This window comes from Canis aureus, chromosome 17 (assembly GCF_053574225.1).
Source record: "Canis aureus isolate CA01 chromosome 17, VMU_Caureus_v.1.0, whole genome shotgun sequence".
NCBI classification, from domain to species: Eukaryota; Metazoa; Chordata; class Mammalia; order Carnivora; family Canidae; genus Canis; species Canis aureus.
This window is the reverse complement of record NC_135627.1, coordinates 11746883-11768616: the sequence shown is the minus strand read 5'-3', so window position 1 is coordinate 11768616 and position 21734 is coordinate 11746883. Positions and strand designations below refer to the sequence as shown.

The window sequence follows — 21734 nt, the reverse complement described above, 5'->3', positions numbered from 1 at the left end:
TATTTAGCCTGGTCCTTCAGGTGTGGTCACAACAACTCATTATCTAGAAACTCTTTAAGTTTCTCCACATGGCTTGGAGCAGCCCTTAATGGGGACACCTGTGATATACTTTGCTTCTGGGAGACTCACCCCAACCTTTGGGATCATCATTGATCTTGTTTTCTGAGGCTGTTCGTATTTTTGGTTTATTTGGAAAATAGGGGAGAAAAGCTTCATTTATCGGGCAGGAGGGTTTTGAGTACTGAAATGAGCCAAAATGGAGTGGAGAAATGGGGGTCATTGGAGGACTTTTCCAAGTGTAGCTAGACCAGGGTGCAGTTCTAGGCAGACCACTAGATGGCACTCACACATTAGCGTTGGGACCAATCCCTGACACTTTCCACTTTGGGTTTTTTTGTAGAATCTCTCTAGGGACTAGCCAAAGCTTTGTATCTGTCATCTCCATCCATCCATTCATCCCTCTAACCTCTCTTGCTCTTCTACAAATAGGTAAATGTGCCTGCCTCTCTGTCTCTCTTTCTCTCTCTCTATTTAGTGACCTTAAAAACCTGCCAAAAATAACTTCAAAGCCTCCCACATTTTCAGTGCTTTATTTTTACTGTATTCTCCTAAGCAGATGTTTACATGGCAGTAAATCCATTTTCAGAGTAGGAAACAGGGAAACATATCTCTCTTTAGTCATTCTGAGGATAGGTGCAGTAAAAGGAATGGAAACTGAGGGGAAAGGAGTTATTTAAAAATAGTAGGTAACAGAAATGTATAAAAATATTTCCATTCAAGGGGTGCCCAGCTGGCTCAGTCAGTAAAGCGTGCAACTCTTGATCTCAGGGTTGTGAGTTCAAGCCCCATGTTGAGTATGAAGGCTTTTTTTTTAAATGGTAAAAAAAAAAGAAAAAAAAGAATCCATTCAAAATTATAGGTTCCTAACTTGTGATGAAACAAAACACCACTTAAGATTAATGAAATTTTGGGGGCAGCCCTGGCGGCTTGGCGGTTTAGCGCCTGCCTTTAACCCAGGGCCTGATCCTGGAGACCGGGGATCGAGTCCCATATTGGGCTCCCTGCATGGAGCCTGCTTCTCCCTCTGCCTGTGTCTCTGCCTCTGTGTGTGTGTGTGTGTGTCTCATGAATAAATAAAATCTTTAAAAAATTTTAATGAAATTTTTAATCAAATCATTTTCTATTAGAGGATTTTCCAAAAATGGGGATTCAAATGCAAAATGTCTCATTCTACTGGGGATAGGAGAGAGAAGGGATAGGCAGGAAATCACAGTTGATATTATCTTTATCAGGGTGCTTGTATAAAAGCAAAACTCCATCTTAAATTTATAATCTGATGTTTCAGATGAATTTAAAAATTAATTTCTATATGTCAATTGAAATGGGTTCTGCTACTGCCTTGTTCAGTTTTCTCGCAGCTGGGTGAACATGTTGGGGAGCTGTTTGGAGCATACATGCAGACGTGCTTCATCTGTGCACTTCTTAGCTGAGATAACAGTGCCCTGAGCCCCACTGCTAAGGTTAACCTGTATACTGCAGAAGGACAGCAGATGGAAATTCTGGTTTGCAGCCACTGCAGAAAAATAAAAACATGTTCCAAAGGGAAAAGGATCTTGTATTTCTGCGTTTGAACCTTTGATCTGCACTCACATCTGAAGGGAAGGCTAGACCTTTTGGTGGAGACACATGGCTTTGCATCTGTGAAAACACAGCTGTATATAGCAAAACAAAACTAGTGGAAAATACAATGGTTTTGCTGTGTCAGGCTAGCTGCTAATGCTCAAATTCTATACAAATATTGTCTTTTGATAGCTCTTTCAGAAACCCTTCTTGACTTTCTCTGTAATTGTTTAGTAATGTTTTATTCTTTTAAATTCAGATTTTGAGCTCTTTAGGATTAAGGTACATGGGTCTCTTTCATCTTTTCTTTTAAAAAGGCAGTGAAATAAATGGCTTATTGTTAAATTGTAATATTATTTAAATTCTGACCTAATTGGGAGTGTTGAGGGAAAAATTAAACCCTTAAAAAAAAAGATTAAGTTCCAAGTTGATCCTGATCCTGAAAATTTTTTATTTTTCAAAGATAATATTGCACTTTGTGCTATAAATTACATTCTTAGTCATTCTTGAAACGTATTCTCAGGCCTCTTAGGCATCCTTGAAACTTAGCTGCTTGGTTTTGAGCAATTAGCATTTGTTGTTAAGTGAATTAGCAGCTCTGCTTTCCCTCATCTTTAAATAGCCATCTTCGGCTGGTTTCTTTATCAGCGTCGCCCAGTAATGTGAGCCAAGTTTGTTTCATTGGGAGGCATTTGCCTTGAACCTCCATGTTTCCTCTCAGTCCCAGCCAGACACTGAGCCCAGTCTGTGTGCCTGCCTTATCCTGCCCCGTTCGGTGGCTTCCTACTATTGAATTGGCGACCTTTTTCCGTCCCTCCCCTTCCTGTTGGAGCTCTGGCCCCTCTCAGCTCCCTGCGGCAGGATTTGGGTGCAGAGAGCTGGTGGACAAAAGATGAGGATGAGGGTCTAATGTGCCCCACTTTGCAGAAGTATGCCTTACATTTTTCTGAAAGGAGCAGAGAGCTACGGCAAGGCCTTTTGTGCTGTCACCCTCCCCACCCTCCCTAACACCAACATCTTCATCAGCAAGCAACTCAGGAGCTGAAAAGTGGTTTTCTTTAAGAGAGATAATTTTGTTTTTATCATTTAATAACAACCTTTGGTGTTAATCACACTGATGGGAAGAGCAGAGCTAGGAAACAAGTCCTTCCAAGAAGTTTCGCCTTTGAAGTGCTGGTTCCCGCCTCACCCTTCCAAGAGCGAAGAGGGGAAAAGAAAACAAGTGTGAAGATCTGAAGCCACTGAGGAATGCCGAATTGATGTCTCTCCTCAGCATCCCTGCCCCTCTAACAGTTATCCCCTCCTTTCAACTCCCTGCCCTTTGAAACCGCAGGGTTGGGGTGGTCAGGCCCTCCAGCCAGGCCCTGTTGTAGCCACAGGCCTTCTCTGTCAGGTGACTGGTGATGGGCGGTGGAGAGAGGAAGAAGAGGGAGAAGAAGCTGGGAGGAAGTCGTGGTGTAGATCCTCTGTAGAGTCAGGGCTGAAGGCTTTATCCATTGTGATAAAAGAAAAACAAACACACCCCCCAAACAAACAAAAAAGCCCTCCCCCAACCCCAAGTCCTCCTTTACAGCTGCATTTTGTTTCTGGGACTGTGGGTGTCACTAGAACCTCTTTCTTTGCAATTCTAGAAGATACTGTAAAGGACTTGTCAAGCCTATTAATTTTTCAGGCAGAACGGATCAAGCCTGCCTTTGATGTGGCTGCTTCCTAATTTAATATTCAAAGGTAAAGAGTCTCACCTTCTCTTCACTCTTTACATAATTAAAGTTTTTTTTTTCCAGTAGCAGAGAACTAGTGATGTGTAGTATTTTTTGAAGTTAAAGGTCTAAATTTTTATATAACATCTGTTTTTATCTCTTTCCTTAAATATAGCCAATATTTACTTTTTGCTGGTACTTAGTTGTATACCATTCGCCCTGTGCTTTAATTTTTGGCAGATGGGGTTATAAACAACATGTTCCCCCCTACCTTATTCCCCTAATTTTAAATACATATATATATTTACGTACATACATATGTATATATTTCTATTCTAACAAACTGATGGTACAGTTAAAAATAAAACTCTGGAGTTGTTGCTTGCCCTAATTTGTCCATTGCCCTCGATTTTTATACTTGAGCATTCTAAAGTTCACTCAAGTGGACTTTCACATGTTTCCTTCTGCTGTGTTTAATAGCAAATTGTGACCCTCAAAACCACTTCAGGGCCTTTTGTAACCTTATCTGTGCATTTCAATACCTTCTGGGAAGTGCCTTCGGTTTCACTACATATGCAAAAATCCCAGCTTGAATTTTTTGACACCCGCTCTCCGTTTGTTGGTAGAGTCCTGTTTTCCATTGTCTGGTTGTTGATGTTGGCAAAAGTCATTTGTTTAATGATGCCAGGGTTACTGTGCCTTATTTTTTATTGGAATGAAATCTGAAAATATTGCTAAGTATTAAAAAATTAATGCATGCTGTTGAAACTGTTACATACTGTCATGGTTTAATTTTTCCATAGTAAGGTGAATAATATTTTAAAGATACTAGGTAGTAATAGTCACTAGAAGCCAGTTAAAACCACTAGGATTCTATCAAAAACCTGTTTGACAGTATAAATAATTGATATCTGGAAATAAAACGGCTGCTCCGTGCACAAGGCCCGTCTGTACATGACTGGGCAGCGTTAGCAATCTCCGTACTTCACGAACCAGGAGATGATTCCTGGGCATTGTCGCCTGGGTTTTAAAATTTTGATGATAAGGCCACATGCAAACAGATTTTTAAAAAACATCTTCTTTACCTATGGATAGAGAGAAATAGTGGCATTATTTTCAGATGTTTGAGCTTCTTATCGTTAAAGGAACAAAATACCCCCACTCCTCAAGAGCCAGGTGTGAATGGAATAAATTGAGGCACTGTCCCGACCCATCCAGCTTTTTAAAAAAATGATGTAATTAAAAAGGACATTTGAGAACAAATTTATGAAGTTGTTATGGCAACTGAAACACTTGGATTGAAATGTGTATAACTGAAACATGAAAGATTGTAGGAAGCCAGAGAAATAAGCACGGCATTGTATTTGGAAAAGGCAGCTGAACAGTGGTAGCCAAATGTTATTTCTTCGTCGGTCATCACTGAGGGTTACTGCCTTGGTTTCCACTTGTAAAAACGTGTGGTGATTGATGCTTTCCCAGACTGTGTCGCCCAAAGTCGCCATGCCTTGAACCAGCGTTTGCTCATTGGTCATTTGACCCGTTGAGAACTCGCCCTTATGTTGTCTTCAATGCGGAGATTGCATTTAGAGTTGCCTCAGTGTTTGCCCCTAAGTTTATACGTCTGTGTTTTTATATTAACGTCCTTGTTTGTTAGTTGCCTCTACAGTGTGACCATTCACCATCTCCCCCAACCCTGGCCCACCACCGGTCACCAGTAAACAGCCGCACTCAAAGGAGTCAAAAGATTTAAATATTCCCTAGAATTCTCTGTTTTCTTCTAAAAGCTGTATATCCTTTCTACATAACTTGATTCCACCTTAACTTCTCATCCTTTTTAATTTTTCTCTCTGGTGCTGGCAAAAGTATTAAGTAACTGTTGTTTTAAATCATAGGCAAGGATGTTTAAAGTTAACACCTACAAATTTGTAGTACAGAGTGTTAGAAAATTAATCCAAAATGCTTCAAGTTTTTTCAGTCATTAGATTTCAGATATATAGTGTCCAGAAAATTGTTTTAAAGATATTACTACAAATTCTTTGTAATATATATTTTTGGCTTTACATGAAAAGATAGTTAAATGTCAATTATAGTAATTTTAGTAGATTATCCCATAAGTAATATGCTATTTTAATTTAAAAGAGTTTGACACCAAAAAATACATTTACACCAAAAAATTCAAATGAAAATTTCTTCTTTATAAACATTGACTGTTGAATACTGATTACTGGTTATTTGGTCTCCTTGATTTTAAGCATAGTACTTTTAACTTTGAATAGTCTTAATTCCTAAAATTAAGCGAAGTGAAGCAAAGGAGCAGAAAAAAGCAAAATAGTATTTGGAAAATTTTATATTCCTTAAGTCATGAATTGGAACTTTTTACTCTTGCTGAAATTACTTAGCAGTTTGATCTTTTTTTTTTTTTTTCACTTAGCAGTTTTTTAGTTGGACCTGAGGGCATAATACCAAACTTCCCATGTATAATGGAGTGTTTTCCTATTTCTTTAAAGACTGAGCTCAAAATATTATTCTATTGCAAAATTAACTGCTGTTAAATCTGTCAGACTTATTATTCATTTTAAGTATTTAAATCTGTGCATTTGTGGTTTTAATCCCTTTTTGCATATGTACATGGAAGTGAGTCTATTTTGATATGACTTCCTTATTTTGAAAATTCATAGATTGTAGATGACATCAAAATAAAAAAAAGTGTTTCAAGAGTATTAAACATAAGAATTTGGGGTATTTACACACATTTAACAGTAATGGATTTCTTTTTTCCTTTCTTTAGTCTTTCAATTTTAAGGATTTAAAAAAAAAAGTATGATTTTGATGCTTCCAAAGTGGATACTATTTTATTTCAGGTGGGTCATTTAATAGTTTGTTGATGTTTTCAAGGTCTCTAAACAAAGTCTGATGTGTTAACAGTCTTATTAACGATGTTAAAATAGAATTAACAGCTTGTGGATGCCTCCAGAGCACAATAGCCTGTCAACCTCGCCTGCCCCCTTATAAATTGTACCCCTGCTGTCTTCCCTTTGTTTCATGCCCAATCAGCAAACTAAACTTTTGTGGAGAGAGAAGGCAGTTCAAGTGTTTCTGCTGCAGCTGAAGGGAGGAGCTAATGTGGAATTTACTGGGAGACCAATCAGTGCTGGAGGGAAGAATGACCCCAGATTGGGAAGAAGGACTTTGTTGACCTGCTTGGCTCCCTGACCTTTCCTTGCTATTTTGTCGCTTTAAAGAGGTTTACTCTGGTTGTCGAGTACTTTATGATGCTTTTACTAAAGCTGCTGACGTTTTAGAAGTTTGGGATTATTTAAGATAAATCTCAGCATACATTTGATAGTGCTGTGTGATCTTTAGTAATTTGATGAGATGTTTGCATTTAAAATTATTTAGAAAGCTGGCACAGCAATAATAACGTGTTTTTTTTTTTAAGAGAGGAATAGATTTTCATCAATTATCTTGAGCCAAAATAGATTCCAAATCTTTTCTAGTGTCTCTTCCCCATAGCTATTTTTGTGTAGGGAGACTCACATTAGATACTGATGTTAGGCCATTGGTTCTATTTTGTTGAATGTATGCTTGCTTTGAAAAAATAGATTTTTATTTTTTTAAAAAGTTCATTTATTTTTAGTGATCTCTATACCTAATATGGGGCTCGAACTCATGACCCTGAGATTAAGAGCTGCATGCTCTTCCAACTGGGCTGGTTAGAGGCCCCTATTATCTTCTAACTCCTTAAAAGATTTTTCTTTGTCAGGTAATGGTTAAAATGAGTTGAAAACTAATATTTTTAGGAGAAGAGTTATTTTTTCATTAGTATTGCTAATTTGACAAACTGTCACATTTAAAAGCACAGATTTAAGGGTTAGCCTGACAAATGGGTGATACCATCTTCCTTTGTCACCATCCAATATAATAACTTACATAGTACAGCACATTTATAGAGTATTTCCCAATTCTCACTACACAGTATACCAGTTTTGGTAAGAGATAAAGAGACATTATTGAAATTATTTTTGTTTTTGTACTTATTAACCTTTAAATGGGCCACTGTTAAGTGAATCAAAATACAGTGCTGAACTCTGAGATATTTACTGTTGGTAGAAAGAACATCTCATGCAGGTGCAAGACGGAACATTTTCTTTAAATCAAGGTTTAATAAAATTACTCAAATGCAGGGCACCTGGGTGGCTTAGTCAGTTAAGCATCTGCCTTCAGCTCAGGTCATGGTCTTGGGGTCCCAGGGTCCTGGGATTGAGCCCGGGATTGGGCTCTCTGCTCAGTGGGGAGCCTGCTTCTCCCTCTCCCTCTTCTGTTTCCTGCTTGTGCTTGCTCTCTCTTTTTCTTTGCCAAATAAATAAATAAAATATTTTCTAAAAATTGGGGCAGCCCGGGTGGCTCAGCGGTTTAGCGCTGCCTTCAGCCCGGGGCCTGATCCTGGAGACCCAGGATCGAGTCCCGAGTCGGGCTCCCTGCATGGAGCCTGCTTCTCCCTCTGCCTCTGTCTCTCATGAATAAATAAATAAAATCTTTTTAAAAAAATATTTTCTAAAAATTACTCAAATACAGGGTGCCTGGGTGGCTCAGTTGGTCAAGTGTCTGCCTTGGCTCAGTTCATGATCCCAGAGTCCCAGGATCAAGCCCCACATTGGGCTCCCTGCTCAGTGGGTAGTCTGCCTCTCCTTCTGCCCCTTACCCTGCTCTCATGCTTTCACTCTCTCTCTCATTCGTGAGAGACACAGAGACAGAGGCAGAGACAGAGGCAGAGGGAGAAGCAGGCTCTGTGCAGGAGCCCAATATGGGACTGGCTCCTGGAACTCCAGGATCACGCCCTGAGCTGAAGGCAGATGCTCAACTGCTGAGCCACCCAGGCATCCCAAAATAAATAAAGTCTTTTAAAAAAATTAAGTGCATACAGATCAGGGAATGAGATATAAGGAAATGAACTATGATTTCAAAATACAAGTATTTTGTCAAGGAATATGCTAGAATGAAAATAAGGCAGTACAAGCATATTACTTCTCTTAGCTCACCTTGTGCTACTTACTTAGGTGAAGCTCAAGAGGAATATTTCCTCCTAACTTTATAAACCCCAGAGATATGTATCCATTGATTGAACAATATATAAAACTGGGGCAAATAGGGCCTTGTTTGATACTAGCTACATGCATGGGTATAAAAAACATTTTCTGTTTGGCATCCTTGAATGCACACTGCTTCATTAGAGTCCTTTTACCTGGCCAAGGAAGAATGTCTCTGTGGTAGTTCTCCCACAAATGTAACTGCTTGTCATTTTTACCCAAAGCACTCGTTGCTGCCCACCCCTACCCCATGGCCTAGCATGTCCACACATTCCACTGCTGGGTAGCAGAACCATCTTGCAATCAAGTGTAACTGACCTCTTTTTTGGTGTGCCCACTGAATGAATATTTCAGGCTGTAGAGTTGGGGATTTGCCTAGGGATGTTGGGCACAACACTTTTGTGGAGACCGAACATCAGGACTGTAGCCACCTGATGCAATTGTCCAGTGCATGTTTGCATGAATTGAGGATAAGAAGCCAAAGGGATTAACAACAAACAAAGAAACCTTGTTACCTTTGTGCAGAAGCCAGCTGGCATCTCACAGGGACAACTTCAGCTGCTCCATTGTCACTAAAGCTGGGTTCGGGTGGATCTCATTTGCTACTGCTGCAGTATGCCACAGACTTGGTCACCACAGGGGAAAGGGGAAGAATCAACTGGAAGCCCTGTGCAGGGACCCATGTCTTTTGTTTTAGGTGCTGCTGAGAGGGATAAGACCATAAATTTAAAGAAATTTTAATAGTGCAGTTTCTCTCCTCAAGGATGTTGTGAATAGCATTTATCTTCCAAAAGTTCTGTCCTTTTTTTCGTCATTTGTTTTATAAGCTTGAAGGAGAAAGAGAAGTTGGTGGTCCCAGCATTTGCCTTCGTCATGGCCTAAACGGATTGTAACTTTTGAGGACTACATTTACTAAGATGATCAGAGTCATAACATAGAGCTATATCCCAGTTCAGGTCCTGACCATCCCCCTTGAACAGAAGTTCTCGTGTGCTCTTAGGATTCTGAATTGTCCCCAGCAACTTTCAGGAAAGTAAAGGATACAAATAAAGTTTCTGACAATTTGACTGTTTGCTTCTGCCTCTTAAAATTTGGGAAATGTAGAAATAATTTTTCTCTGAGATTTTGTAATTCTTTGAAGTGGATACTTTAAGGGCAATTGTGTGTGAAATGCTGTTTAAGAAAGAATTCATGTAAGTGTGCTTCTTTATTTAATCATAAGGGAGACTAGAGAAAGGATGTTTTATTTTTCAGTAGTTTTTGTTCCATAAGAATATGAAATTATTGTTGTCACGGTTAGTAATACTTTACCTTTACACAAACTTTATAATTTTTCATATACTTTTACACACATTATTAAATATAACCTCTGAAAGAGTTCTGCAGGAAGATATTATTATCCTGGCTTATAGATGAGGAAATAATAAATGCACATACTCATAACATGCCACATAGTGCCAGCTTTGTATTTCCAGAGAATTTTATGTTTTAGGAAATATATGTGGTATGTAAAATGGTTAGATAACATAAATCTAGTACTGAAGAAGTTATTTTGGTTCCACATCATTGCTATAAAAGATGACAAAAAACTGGAATAAAATCATATGATAATGTGCAGTCCTCCTTTTAATACACAATTACATGAATGTTGGTTTTATGATTGCTTTGTTTTCATGTGTAAAATACTATATGTCAAAAAAAAATAAAATAAAATACTATATGTCACATAATAATCAAATAGAATTATTCCACCCTGTTTTTATTTTTTTATTTTATTTTTTAATTTTTTTTAAAAGATTTTATTTATTTATTCATGAAAAACGCAGAAAGAGGCAGAGACACAGGCAGAGGGAGAAGCAGGCTCCATGCAGGGAGCCCGATGCGGGACTCGATCCTGGGACTCCAGGATCACGCCCTGAGCCAAAGATAGATGCTCAACCCCTGAGCCACCCAGGCATCCCCCACCTCTGTTTTTAAAGATAGAAATTATAATCAGTATCATAGTAGAAGGATATTTTCCAGTTAAAAGGTAGTCTGATTTGTAGTTTATGATTTTTTAAATGAAATACCAAATTTGTCAAAATATATTTACTCTTAAAAATCATATTTTTTTTCCTGCTTGTTAAAGACTAGGTAGCCATGGTATTTGTTTTGGGGCAATTTAATGCCACTGTTCAGAAACAGAACTATGTTACTGGGGACAGGAAAATCTGATTAGTGTTTCTAAGAATTATTATAGCACAGCAAGACAGGGAAGCAGTCCAAAAGTACTAAAGGTTAAATGCAATTTATAATAACTAGGAGAAGGCTTTACTTGTTTTTAAAAAAAATCTTAGCCATTAAAATGATCTAAGTGTTACTTGGACTACTTTCCACTATAATATTATATTATTTTCATAAAAAATATTTTGTTGAGAGGAGCAGAAGAGGAAGAATTAAAATGAGAAAGAAAACCAAAATAATTTCCTATTTTATAAAATCCAAAATTTTCTCAACGTACTTTTCAGTGAAAAAAATTATTAGTGTTCCGCTGTGTTTCTTTAGGTGTATTTGTTGCAATGACTTTGTAATTTGGAGATTTTATATATCTCCAAAATATATGTATATACACATAAAAAAAGAAAAAAATTATTAGTGTAAACTTCCATATGACAACCCTAAGAATTCTCTGCATATGGTCCCAAAGATTTAAAAAAATAATAAAACTGGGGAAGTAATTATTTTATGAAAAAAGATTGATTTAGAATTTTTCTAGGGTTCCTCTTAGAATCAAATCAAGGTTCATTTTTATCTTTCATTCTGATAAGCACACATTTTGCATTCTAGAAGTTTAGAGAAGGAAAAACTATTGGTATTATATGTCCAGGGTATTTTTTAAACAGCTCTAACATCAAAATGGCCAAACTGTTGGACTGATTCATGCTAGATAAAACAGATGGGATTCCCAGATCGTGCACCGTTCAGCCGTTTGATGGAATTCGCGCCACCCTGACCAGCGAGCCCAGATGGCGCTTAAATCTGTCACTCTTTAACGACCCTACTGTTTTTTAAAAATATTTTTATATTTGAGCCCATTCGGTTAATCTGAGAGATTAATCATTTCCAAGATATGTCTGGGGAGGGATTTACTGTGGGTTTCATTTGGAGGAGCTGAGGATAAGAAGAATGAAGAGGCCTTCCAGACACAGGTCCACCTTCTAGAAGGAACATGAGGGGAGAGGCCTGGTGGACTTGGGCTTTGGAATACTTTCTGGGCAGCAAGGTTGAGAAGGCCACATAGAGAGCAGTGGCATTAGGAGTTAAGGGAAGAAGAGGGACATTTGGGATGGGTCTGGAAGTGGATGAATGGAGATGCCTAGAGAAACTATTGCATTGCTAAGCTTAGACCCCAGCAAGGGCCCAAGTGCCAACTGCCCACACCAGGGTGGTGTGTGTGGTCTGATTCTCATCCTACTAGGATGACTCTGGTGGGTGTGCCACCTGCGGCAGAACCCAGAGATCAAATCCAACATAAGCTTCTCTGAAATGGTTCTAGGAAGAACCTGTTCTGCAACAGAACATTCACTAATCTCACTGGGTTTTTCCCTGAAGGGTTTTCGCCCCTTTCTTTCTTGAATTACTATTTTAAGTCAGTTTGCTGAAATGCTTCAGTGATTTGGGGCATGAGATTCTGGCTGGCTCCTCCCTCCAGAATCCCTAACCTTGAATACATTTGCAGAGTGGCTTGGAATTGCTTTCTGTTCCTGCTTGGATGGAAAAGGGAAAAATGAATAGTTTTTCATTATGCAAACCCAATTTTTTTTAATTTTTATTTATTTATGATAGTCACAGAGAGAGAGAGAGAGAGGCAGAGACACAGGCAGAGGGAGAAGCAGGCTCCATGCACCAGGAGCCCGACATGGGATTCGATCCCGGGTCTCCAGGATTGCACCCTGTGCCAAAGGCAGGCGCCAAACCGCTGCGCCACCCAGGGATCCCAAACCCAATTTTTTTATTTGCATTTGAATCAGATGTAGTAGATGTCAAAATATGGTGCAGAGGTTACACCATTCATGCAAAAATTTGCATTGCCCCAAAAAGCCATCAGAAATGGGCAAACCCATCTACATTAACAAAATTTAAAATGCCGTGCTCTCTTTAACCATGTTTTTGATGGTATTCTGACAGCTTAGTGGTGGTTTTCCTTTTTTTTTTTTTTTTTTAACCTGAGGGTCCCTATATAGGTATCCTCTGCTTTTTGAAAGTTTGCATTATGCCACTTAGCCTTTATGAAAGACCTATATTAATATCTGTTTTCACCAACTCAAAAAAATCCTAGGGGATCCTTGGGTGGCTCAGCGGTTTGGCACCTGCCTTTGGCCCAGGGCATGATCCTGGAGCCCCATGATCGAGTCCCACATCAGGCTCCCAGCATGGAGCTTGCTTCTCCCTCTGCCTGTATCTCTGCCTCTCTTTCTCTCTCTGATATACATAAATAAAATCTTTAAAAAAAATCCTAAGAGGATTTTTGCTCTTACGAAAAAAAACCAAAAATAGCATTCAGTGTTGGTTTTATAGCAAACTGTTATAGAGGCATCGCGAACCCACAATAGCCAGAGGGGCTCCACTAGGTTCCTTCCCCAAGAACTGCACTCAGCATCTCAGCATCCAGCCACCAGAGCTTTGAACTGTGTCTGTGAACATTTGTGCTTTATCTCCATTTTTTTGTGTGTATCTGTTAGCAAGATGTGTTGTATCAGAAAAGCCTAAGAGGATATTTTTTGGATTTGGGAATGCTAAAAAAAATTCCATATACATTAATCGTAATTGCTTCTTCACTTTATGCCATTTCAGTTTACAAAAGGTTTTTATAGAAATGCTGTACTTTAAAAAAAAAATGCTGTACTTTCAGATAATGGGAGAAACCTATACTTAGGAGTCTCACGGAAGGCATGCTGATAGGTCTTACCCTTGTGCATGCCCGAGCACGTGGGAATGGGGTCCCAACATCCTGTGCCCCACCGAAGTATGTGCACACTGAAAACATGTTAGAGTTTTGCTTTAGAGGGTTTCCAAGGAAAATTAAATGACCTTCATATACACTAAAAAAGTCGAAGAAAAGTAAGTTATGTGGGGAGGTTCCTTTGGAAGCTTTAGAGCTTTGGGGGTCTCAGGGACTCAGGGTCTGTTAGAAATCACCGCTGTACCAGAATACAGTGGGAACTGACACTTGTAATTAACCACCCATGTGTAACCATCCTGTGGGGATAAAGCTAGATAAGGTTTTGAATGAGTAGAGTACCTTCAAGCACAGAATATGTTGTTTTCATCTTAAATCTGCTGTAAGCATGCAACTATCACGGTTCTCATTCATTCTGTCTGTCTGTCTCTCTCTCTCTCTCTCTTCCACGCACACAGAGCCAGATTATGGAAAGGATTGCTGATAGTCATGCTTAAAGGATGTTGCTTTTTATAGACAGTAAACTGTCACTGGAAGAGTAGAGAGGCCACTCTGCATCTCATTCTGTAATGTTTAGGACTCAATAGTAATCCGTAAGACTCAGTTTTGTGTGTATGTGCATTGTGTGTTGGCCTCAATTTCTTTGGGTATTTATGGAATAAAATTGAACATTTTAATGAAAGCAACTAATGCCCACATTAAAAATTATTTTTATGGGGGCAGCCCAGGTGGCTCAGCGGTTTAGTGCTGCCTTCAGCCCAGGACGTGATCCTGGAGTCTCGGGATCAAGTCCCACGTCAGACTCCCTGCATGGAGCCAGCTTCTCCCTCTGCCTGTGTCTCTGCCTCTCTCTCTGTGTCTCTCATGAAAAAATAAATAAATAAAATCTTTTAAAAAATTATTTTTATGAAGCAATATAATGTATCATATTAAACAACCAATTTCTTACCTTTTGACTAAAGTATATATACGTGATCATCCAAATAAACATTCTCTCTTATTTTTTTTTAAGATTTTATTTATTTATTCATGAGAGACCTAGAGAGAGGTAGACACACAGGCAGAGGGAGAAGCAGGCTCCATGCAGGAAGCCCAATGTGGGACTCAATCCGGGTCTCCAGGATCACGCCCTGGGTTGAAGGCATATGCTAAACTGCTGAGCCACCCGGGCTGCCTAAACATTCTCTCTTAAATTTTACCAGTCAGCTCATTCCATATTCCCGATTTCCTCTAAAAACTAAAATCTCTCAGGGTGCCTGCCTGGCTCAGTCAGTACAGCATGAGACTCTTGATCTCAAGGCTGTAAGTTTGAGCCCCACGTTGGGTGTAGAGATTATTTAAAAATAGAATCTTAAAAAAAATAAAAAAGACTAAAATCTCTCTACTATTCCAGTCGGCATATGGTCTAAGAACAAAAGGATGTGTGTGTGTGGGGGGTGTGTGTGTATTTGTTTTGTTTGAAGAATTCTGTGGTCACCTGAGAAATAAGTTTTTCACCCATCATTTTTCACTAATGCCAAATAATTATTAAAAATGAGGACCAGAAAAAAAAAATGAGAACCAGAGAGGCATCTGGGTGGCTCAGTTGGATTAAGCATCTGACTATGGCTCAGGTCATAATCTCGGGGTCCTGGAATTGAGCCTCGCTTAGGCTTCCTCTGCCTCTGCCCTCCCCACTTGTGCTCTTTCTCTCTCTCAAATAAATAAAATCTTCTAAAAAAAAGTGAGAAGCAAAAATAATACTTCACTGTTAATGAACTGTTGACCATTTAGACTAGATGATTGTTTTGGTAGATAGAAGAAAGAGGAAAACTGCACTCTTCATTGCCTGTGTCTGTATTCCCTCCTTGGCATGAGACTGGCACAGCAACCCCAGCCTGGCTTTTGGAGGTTAAACTGAGCATTGCGTAGCCAGCCAGGTCCAAGGTGCTGGAGCCAAACCAGGAAATAAGATTAAGGGATAAAGCTAAACTCAAAGACCATGGTACTGTCAAATCAAGGTATTAATATAGGTGAAGAGTTACAGGGACAAGAGTCAGATTCAGAGCAATCAGGGAGCTGGGCCAGTTAGTTCAAGGTGGAAGGCAGGAGATGGAGCGCCTGGAGGTGTCCTCAGCTGTTGGACAGAACCACTGGTGTTCTTATAGGGCCTCAGCTTTGAACAATAGTGAAGCATTAAGGAACCAGAATACTGTGAAGAACATGCAGGTTGTCTATTCTTCTTTCTAGAGCCCTGTCTAGTCTTGGCAGAGATTCCACAGGCTCTTTTCAAAGTATCTTTTAAGAATCAAAGGAGAAAAGTCATAAGCCTTCAAAAAGTTGGGTATCCCTAGGAACCCTAGTTTTCCAAATAGGAAATGTAAAGTTGGATGGCAGTTTCAAATTATTGTTTCATCTTCTGCAACTTTGAAAGATTTCCTAGTTCACTAAGAGCCTGCCTTCAACTGCATGGATATTACAAAGTTTTTTTTTCATTCCCTATAAAGATCCCTATTTTTAGCTTTAAGGAACTGTTACAACTGAGATATAAACTGTACTCTGTACCCCACACAGTACACATCTCAGGATTAGAGACAGAATTCCTAAAACTGCAAGACAAGTTTAGTTTTAGTCAATCTGTTACATTTCCTTATAGGCATATTTTCTTATATTATTTAATTTGAGTGAAAGGCCTATTAGAAATTTCCATGTGAATAAATGATGCTTAAAAAGTTCTCACTATTCAAATTATGTGAAGTCTCATGGCAGTTTATAATTTCCCGAAACATAACTTGTTTGTAATATCTACACACATGTTCTAAAAGCAGCATCCATCAGACCCACCCGTAACGAAGGATGGGAGACTCAGTGATGGACTGGACTACAAGGCCAAGGAATTGAAATTGAACTGGAAGGAGCTTCTGAAAATTTTCAAACTGGGAAGGGACATGATTGAATTTTAGGAAGATTAATCCATAGCAATGGGCAAGATAAATTCAAGGGCTCTGTGGGAGCCAGGGAAAGACTGGAAGCTAAAAAGCTAAAGTGAGGAAGTGATTGCAAAAGTTCTATTAAAAGATGGCAGGGACCCAAACTTTGTACATTGAAGAGATGTGTGAGAGACTCCCCTTCTACCTGGACTCATGTCACTGACTTGTGCACCCCAGTGTCAAGCACAGTCCTGATCTCACCTTTTCTCAGCTCATGCCCTCAGGCTCTGACTGCCTTTTGGGAGGCTCCCTCACAGACTTGTAGTATTGAGGCCAGGAACTATGTCTTACTCTGTACTTACATACTTATATTCAGTGTCTAATTGAACAGATGTAATAGGTGTTCAATGAATACTTCTGGATAAATGAATCAATTCTGAAAGCAACTTATCATGCAAACTTTTAATTGATATTGTAACTTTGGAGCAGTTAATACACATTCCTTTGCTTCCTGTTTTTTTGTTTGTTTTTGTTTTTTGCTTCCTGGTTTTAATTTGGTGGCAGGAGACAGTTATGGTTAAGAATGAAGGCCCAGGGCAGCCCGGGTGGCTCAGTGGTTTAGCGCCGCCTTCAGCCCAGGGTGTGATCCTGGAGACCTGGGATTGAGTCCCACGTCGGGCTCCCTGCATGGAGCCTGCTTCTCCCTCTGCCTGTGTCTCTGCCTCTCTCCCTCTGTGTCTCTCATGAATAAATAAATAAAAATGAAAAATGAAGGATACTGTTAAAATGATCAAATGAGACCAAGTATCGAAACTTCTAAGATCATTGCCTGGTACAATGTTAGATCATATAACTATTAATTATAACTTATTATAATTAATATTGATAGCAATCATAGTGGGAGCCATTTACTACATTTTGATTTGGGATTGAAAGTTTACTGATAGTAAGAGATATATTGAGATGATAAGCAGGATTGTTTTTTTAAGTCCTTCACATTCTGTGGGGCTACTCATCTTTTTAAATGATATTTGTGAGGCACCTGGGTGGCTCAGTTGTTTACGCATCTGCCTTTGGCTTGGGTCATGATCCTGGAATCAAGCCCCATAACTGACTCCCTGCTCACTGGGCAGTCTGCTTCTCCCTCTCCCTCTGCCATTCCTCCTGCTTGTTCTCTCTCTCTCTCTCTCTCTTTCAAATAAACAAAATCTTTAAAAAATTAAAATAAATATTTTTATGTAAATGAAACTTCTGGAAAGCCATTAAAGTTTATGTGAAAGTATATTATAAATAATCATATTGAATGTATTAAGAGCTGTTTAATGAGTTGGTGTAAAACTCAAAATATTCGTGTGTGTTTACCCAACATAAATGACACTGGTTCACGAGGAAACTGAGCAAATTCTAGCTCTCCTCTTAGTATTGGGACGTGACTGGGACTTTTTGTAATTAAAGAAGAAAAAAAAGATTGGAAAAAGAAAAAAAGATGCTAGATTCTAGCCATGCTGAAGCTCAGAGGTATACATTGTAATTGATCATTGATGTTTTTATTAATTTTGACTCCAAGCACCACCTGTGCTAGTGATAGTTGTGAATACAGGGATGGTGAGATTGCTTCTTGTTGGGAGTTGTCACCTCTGAAGCAGGCGCTGCAGGCCCCCCTGGGTGGTGCTTACATGTCAGATCTGTCTCATGTCTTTTAGATGATATCACTCTTTAATATAGACCTATATTATTAGCTATTAATATTAATAACTATATTCTTTTTAAAAAGATTATATTTATTTATTCATGAGAGACACACAGAGAAAGAGAGGCAGAGACAGGGGCAGAGAGAGAAGCAGGCTCCATGCAGGGAGCCCGATGTGGGACTCGATCCTGGGACCCCAGGATCACGCCCTGGGCCAAAGGCAGATGCTCAACTGCTGAGCCACCCAGGCATCCCTAATAACTATATTCTTATTAGTGATTATTAGCCCCCGTTAAAGCTCTTCTCAAGAAAAAGCAAATACATTGTAGGTGACTACTTCAGATCTTTTTCTTTGGGAATTTCTTAGTCTTAGCACAGTAACAATAAGTTTTGAATATAAAATTTTGACATAGAATGTGGCAGTGCTTCCACAGTCTCACTGGAAAATTTCATGCAACATTCCTTTTTTTTTTTTTTTAAGATTTTATTTATTCATGAGAGATGCAAAGAGAGAGGCAGAGACACACAGGCAGAGGAAGAAGCAGGCTCTCTGGGAGGAGCCTGATGCGGGACTTGATCCCAATATTCCGGGATCACGCTCTGAGCCAAAGGCAGACGCTCAACCACTGAGCCACCTAGGCATCCCCATGCAACATTTCTAAAGTTACAGATTGTGAAGAGGATCAATGTGTTCTTGTTTCTAAAGTCAGAAATGAATTTTGTTTACAAAAAGACCAAGATACAAGATAGGTCATTTTAACTTTTCTCCTTTTGTAACACAGGATATTTTTGGATCTCTCTTTAAAGACCATTTTCACATGTTATTGCAGGGAGGAGCACCACCATAGAAATCTAAGCTTCTCGAAGATCACTTGAATTTGATGGATATCTCTATAATCTGCTCTTTTCCTTTCTACTCCAAATGTTGGTGTTAGCGCTTCAGAAATCTAGAACACATTTTCCTCTTTTACCTGTGAATTTTCATTTGCCAAATGAGTGTAAATATCTTAACATTCATAGTTTTATTTTAAGATTTGTGGAGTTGAGAGAATCTCATCTGTGTCACCTGTGTCATGTTTCAGGGCCATAATAAATACTAAACAGCAATAACACCTTACATCAATTTTCTCCACTGTTCATTTTGTGTAAAAATACGTGTAGCAAAATTTTATACCGTTAACTTGTAAAGTCTCCATTAAACAAATGTTGGCAGGTTATGGGTCCAATGAGATTTCAGGAGTCATTCATTCATCCAACCAATACATATTGAGGAACTACCCTGTTTTAGGAATTTGAGATCCATCAGTGAACAAGAACAAGTATCTGCCCTTCTGGAGCTCACGTTTTAGCAACCTGACAACAAATAGAGATAATAAGTAGACACAATTTTATTTTTTTTAACTTTTTAATTTATTTATGATAGTCACAGAGAGAGAGAGAGAGAGAGAGAGGCAGAGACACAGGTAGACGGAGAAGCAGGCTCCATGCACCGGGAGCCCGATGTGGGACTCGATCCCGGGTCTCCAGGATCGTGCCCTGGGCCAAAGGCAGGCGCCAAACCGCTGCGCCACCCAGGGATCCCAGTAGACACAATTTTAGAAGATGGTGAAAGAAAAGGCAGCTAAGCCAAGGAAACTTCCTTTGGGGTGAGGAAGGGAAGGCAGGTGGCAATCTTAAATAGCATACCAAGGATAAGCCCCATTGAGAAGGTGAAATATGAACAAAGGTTTGAAGGAGGGATGGGCATATATCTATATACATACATACATACATATACACACACATATACACACACATATGTATGCATATGTCTTATAAATGCATATAATGGGAGAAGAGTGCTTTAGGCGCAGGGAACATCCTGTGCCTAAAGGATAGCAAGGAGGCCTACGGGCCTGGCATGGAATAAGAGAGGGGTGGCAAAGCAGTAAGAGATGAGACGAAGGAAGTAGTGGATGCCAAATTGCTCTAAGGATTTTTCCCAGTACAAGTGAAGGGAGAACTATCGGGGTTTTGAGCAAAGGAGAGACACGGGAGGGCCCATATCCCTCTGTAACCTGTGTTGAGAATAGACTGTAAGGGACAAGGGTAGAAGCAGGGAGACCAGTCAGGAGGTAGTTGCCTTGATCCAGCTAAGACCTGATGATGTTTCAAACTAGAGTGGGAAATGGTGAGATGTAGTTTAGCTAAATTCTGAAGCAGAACCAACAGCACTTTCTGGCAGATTGAATGTTCCTCAGTTGTAAATAAAAAAGAAATCAAGGGTGACTGTCAAGGTTTTTGGCTCGAGTGACTAGAAGAAAAGAGTTGCCTTCAAATGAGATGGGAGAGGGATGCTTGTGTGGCACAGTGGTTAAGCTGCCTGCCTTCAGCCCAGGGCATGATCCCAGGGTCCTGGGATCAAGTCCCGCATCAGGCTCCCTCTGGGGAGCCTGCTTCTCCCTCTGCCTGTGTCTCTGCCTCGCTCTGTCTCTCATGAATAAATACATAAAATCTAAAAAAAAAAAAAAAATGAGATGAGATGGGAGAGATTACAGATGGAATGTGGTTTCCTTGGGTGTTGGGGCCAGAGGAGGAGGAAGGATCAGGAGTTTAGCTTTAGACATATTGACTTTTAGATTCTCCATTAGAAATCAGGTGGAGGGAACACCTGGGCAACTCAGTGGTTGAACTCCTGCCTTCAGCCCAGGGCGTGTGATCCTGGAGTCCCAGGATCAAGTCCTACACTGGGCTCCCTACATGGAGTCTGCTTCTCTCTCTGCCTATGTCTCTGACTCTCTCTGTGTGTCTCTCATGAATAAATAAATAAAATCTTTGGAAATGAAGTGGAGATGCTAAGTTGGCAGTTGAATGTAGAAGTATGACATTTGGAAGAGCGGCCTGGACTAGAGAGCTACATGTGGAAGCTGCTAGCATAGAGGTGACATTTAAATCAGTAATACCAGGCATGGTCCCTGTGGGAAGAGTGTGAGGCTGCGGACCCAGCGCTGGCTGTGGACACTCCCAACATTAAGCGGTAAGTGGGAGGGAAGATCCAGCAAAGTAGATGGAGAAATAGCAAGCAGTAAGATAGGATTATAACTAAGGAGTGTGTGTCCTGGAAATCCGATGAACACAATATATCAAGACAGGGTAGGGATGGTGATTATGCTACATGCTGCTGGTAGGCCAAGTAATTTAGAAACTGAGAATTAGCTAACGTGAGGGTCATTGGTGGCCTCAACAAGAACAGATTTGGAGGAGGTATGGGTTTTTTCTTCCTCTTCAGAGGAGGAGAATTTTTAAATAATACTCTTTGTGGAGTACTCATCAATCTTTATGGTTGACCCTATAGCTTCTCCTGAGACCAAAAGGAACCAAAAATGTAAGGAATCTCTACTTTTTAAAATATATGCATAACAACTTTATTGGAATGTCATTTACATATCATATAGTTTATCCACTTGAAGTGTACAATTCAGGGGTTTTTAGTCTATTTATTATACTATTTATTTTAGTCTATTTAGTCTACTTATAGAGTTGAGTGGGCATTACCATTGTTAATTTTAAAACATTTTCATCACCCCAGAAAAAAAGTCATACTTATTAACAGTCATTGCCCTACACACTCCCCAGGCTTAGGCATCTACTAATCTATCTCCTGTTTCTATATATTTACCTATTCTGGATATTTCATATAAATAGAATCATAAAATGTCATCTTTTGTGACTGGTGTCTTTCCCTTAGCATAATGTTTTCAAGGTTCATCCATGTTCTAGCATGCATCAGTACTTTATATCTTTTTATGG

General features: G+C 39.5%; 1 protein-coding gene across 6 annotated transcripts in view; it reads left to right on the top strand.

Annotated features, from left to right (window-relative positions):
• CLYBL (citramalyl-CoA lyase) overlaps nucleotides 1-21734 on the top strand; it is a 301132-nt gene that overhangs the window by 45863 nt on the left and 233535 nt on the right. The window contains exon 1 of one of the 6 annotated variants that reach the window (XM_077855083.1): nucleotides 6126-6181. The exons of the other annotated variants lie outside the window; for them this stretch is intronic. Within the exon in view, the coding sequence (XP_077711209.1) occupies nucleotides 6141-6181 (41 nt within the window). The 5' untranslated portion in view covers nucleotides 6126-6140. Of the gene's footprint in view, nucleotides 1-6125; nucleotides 6182-21734 lie in introns of those variants that run through there. 6 annotated transcript variants of the gene reach the window in all.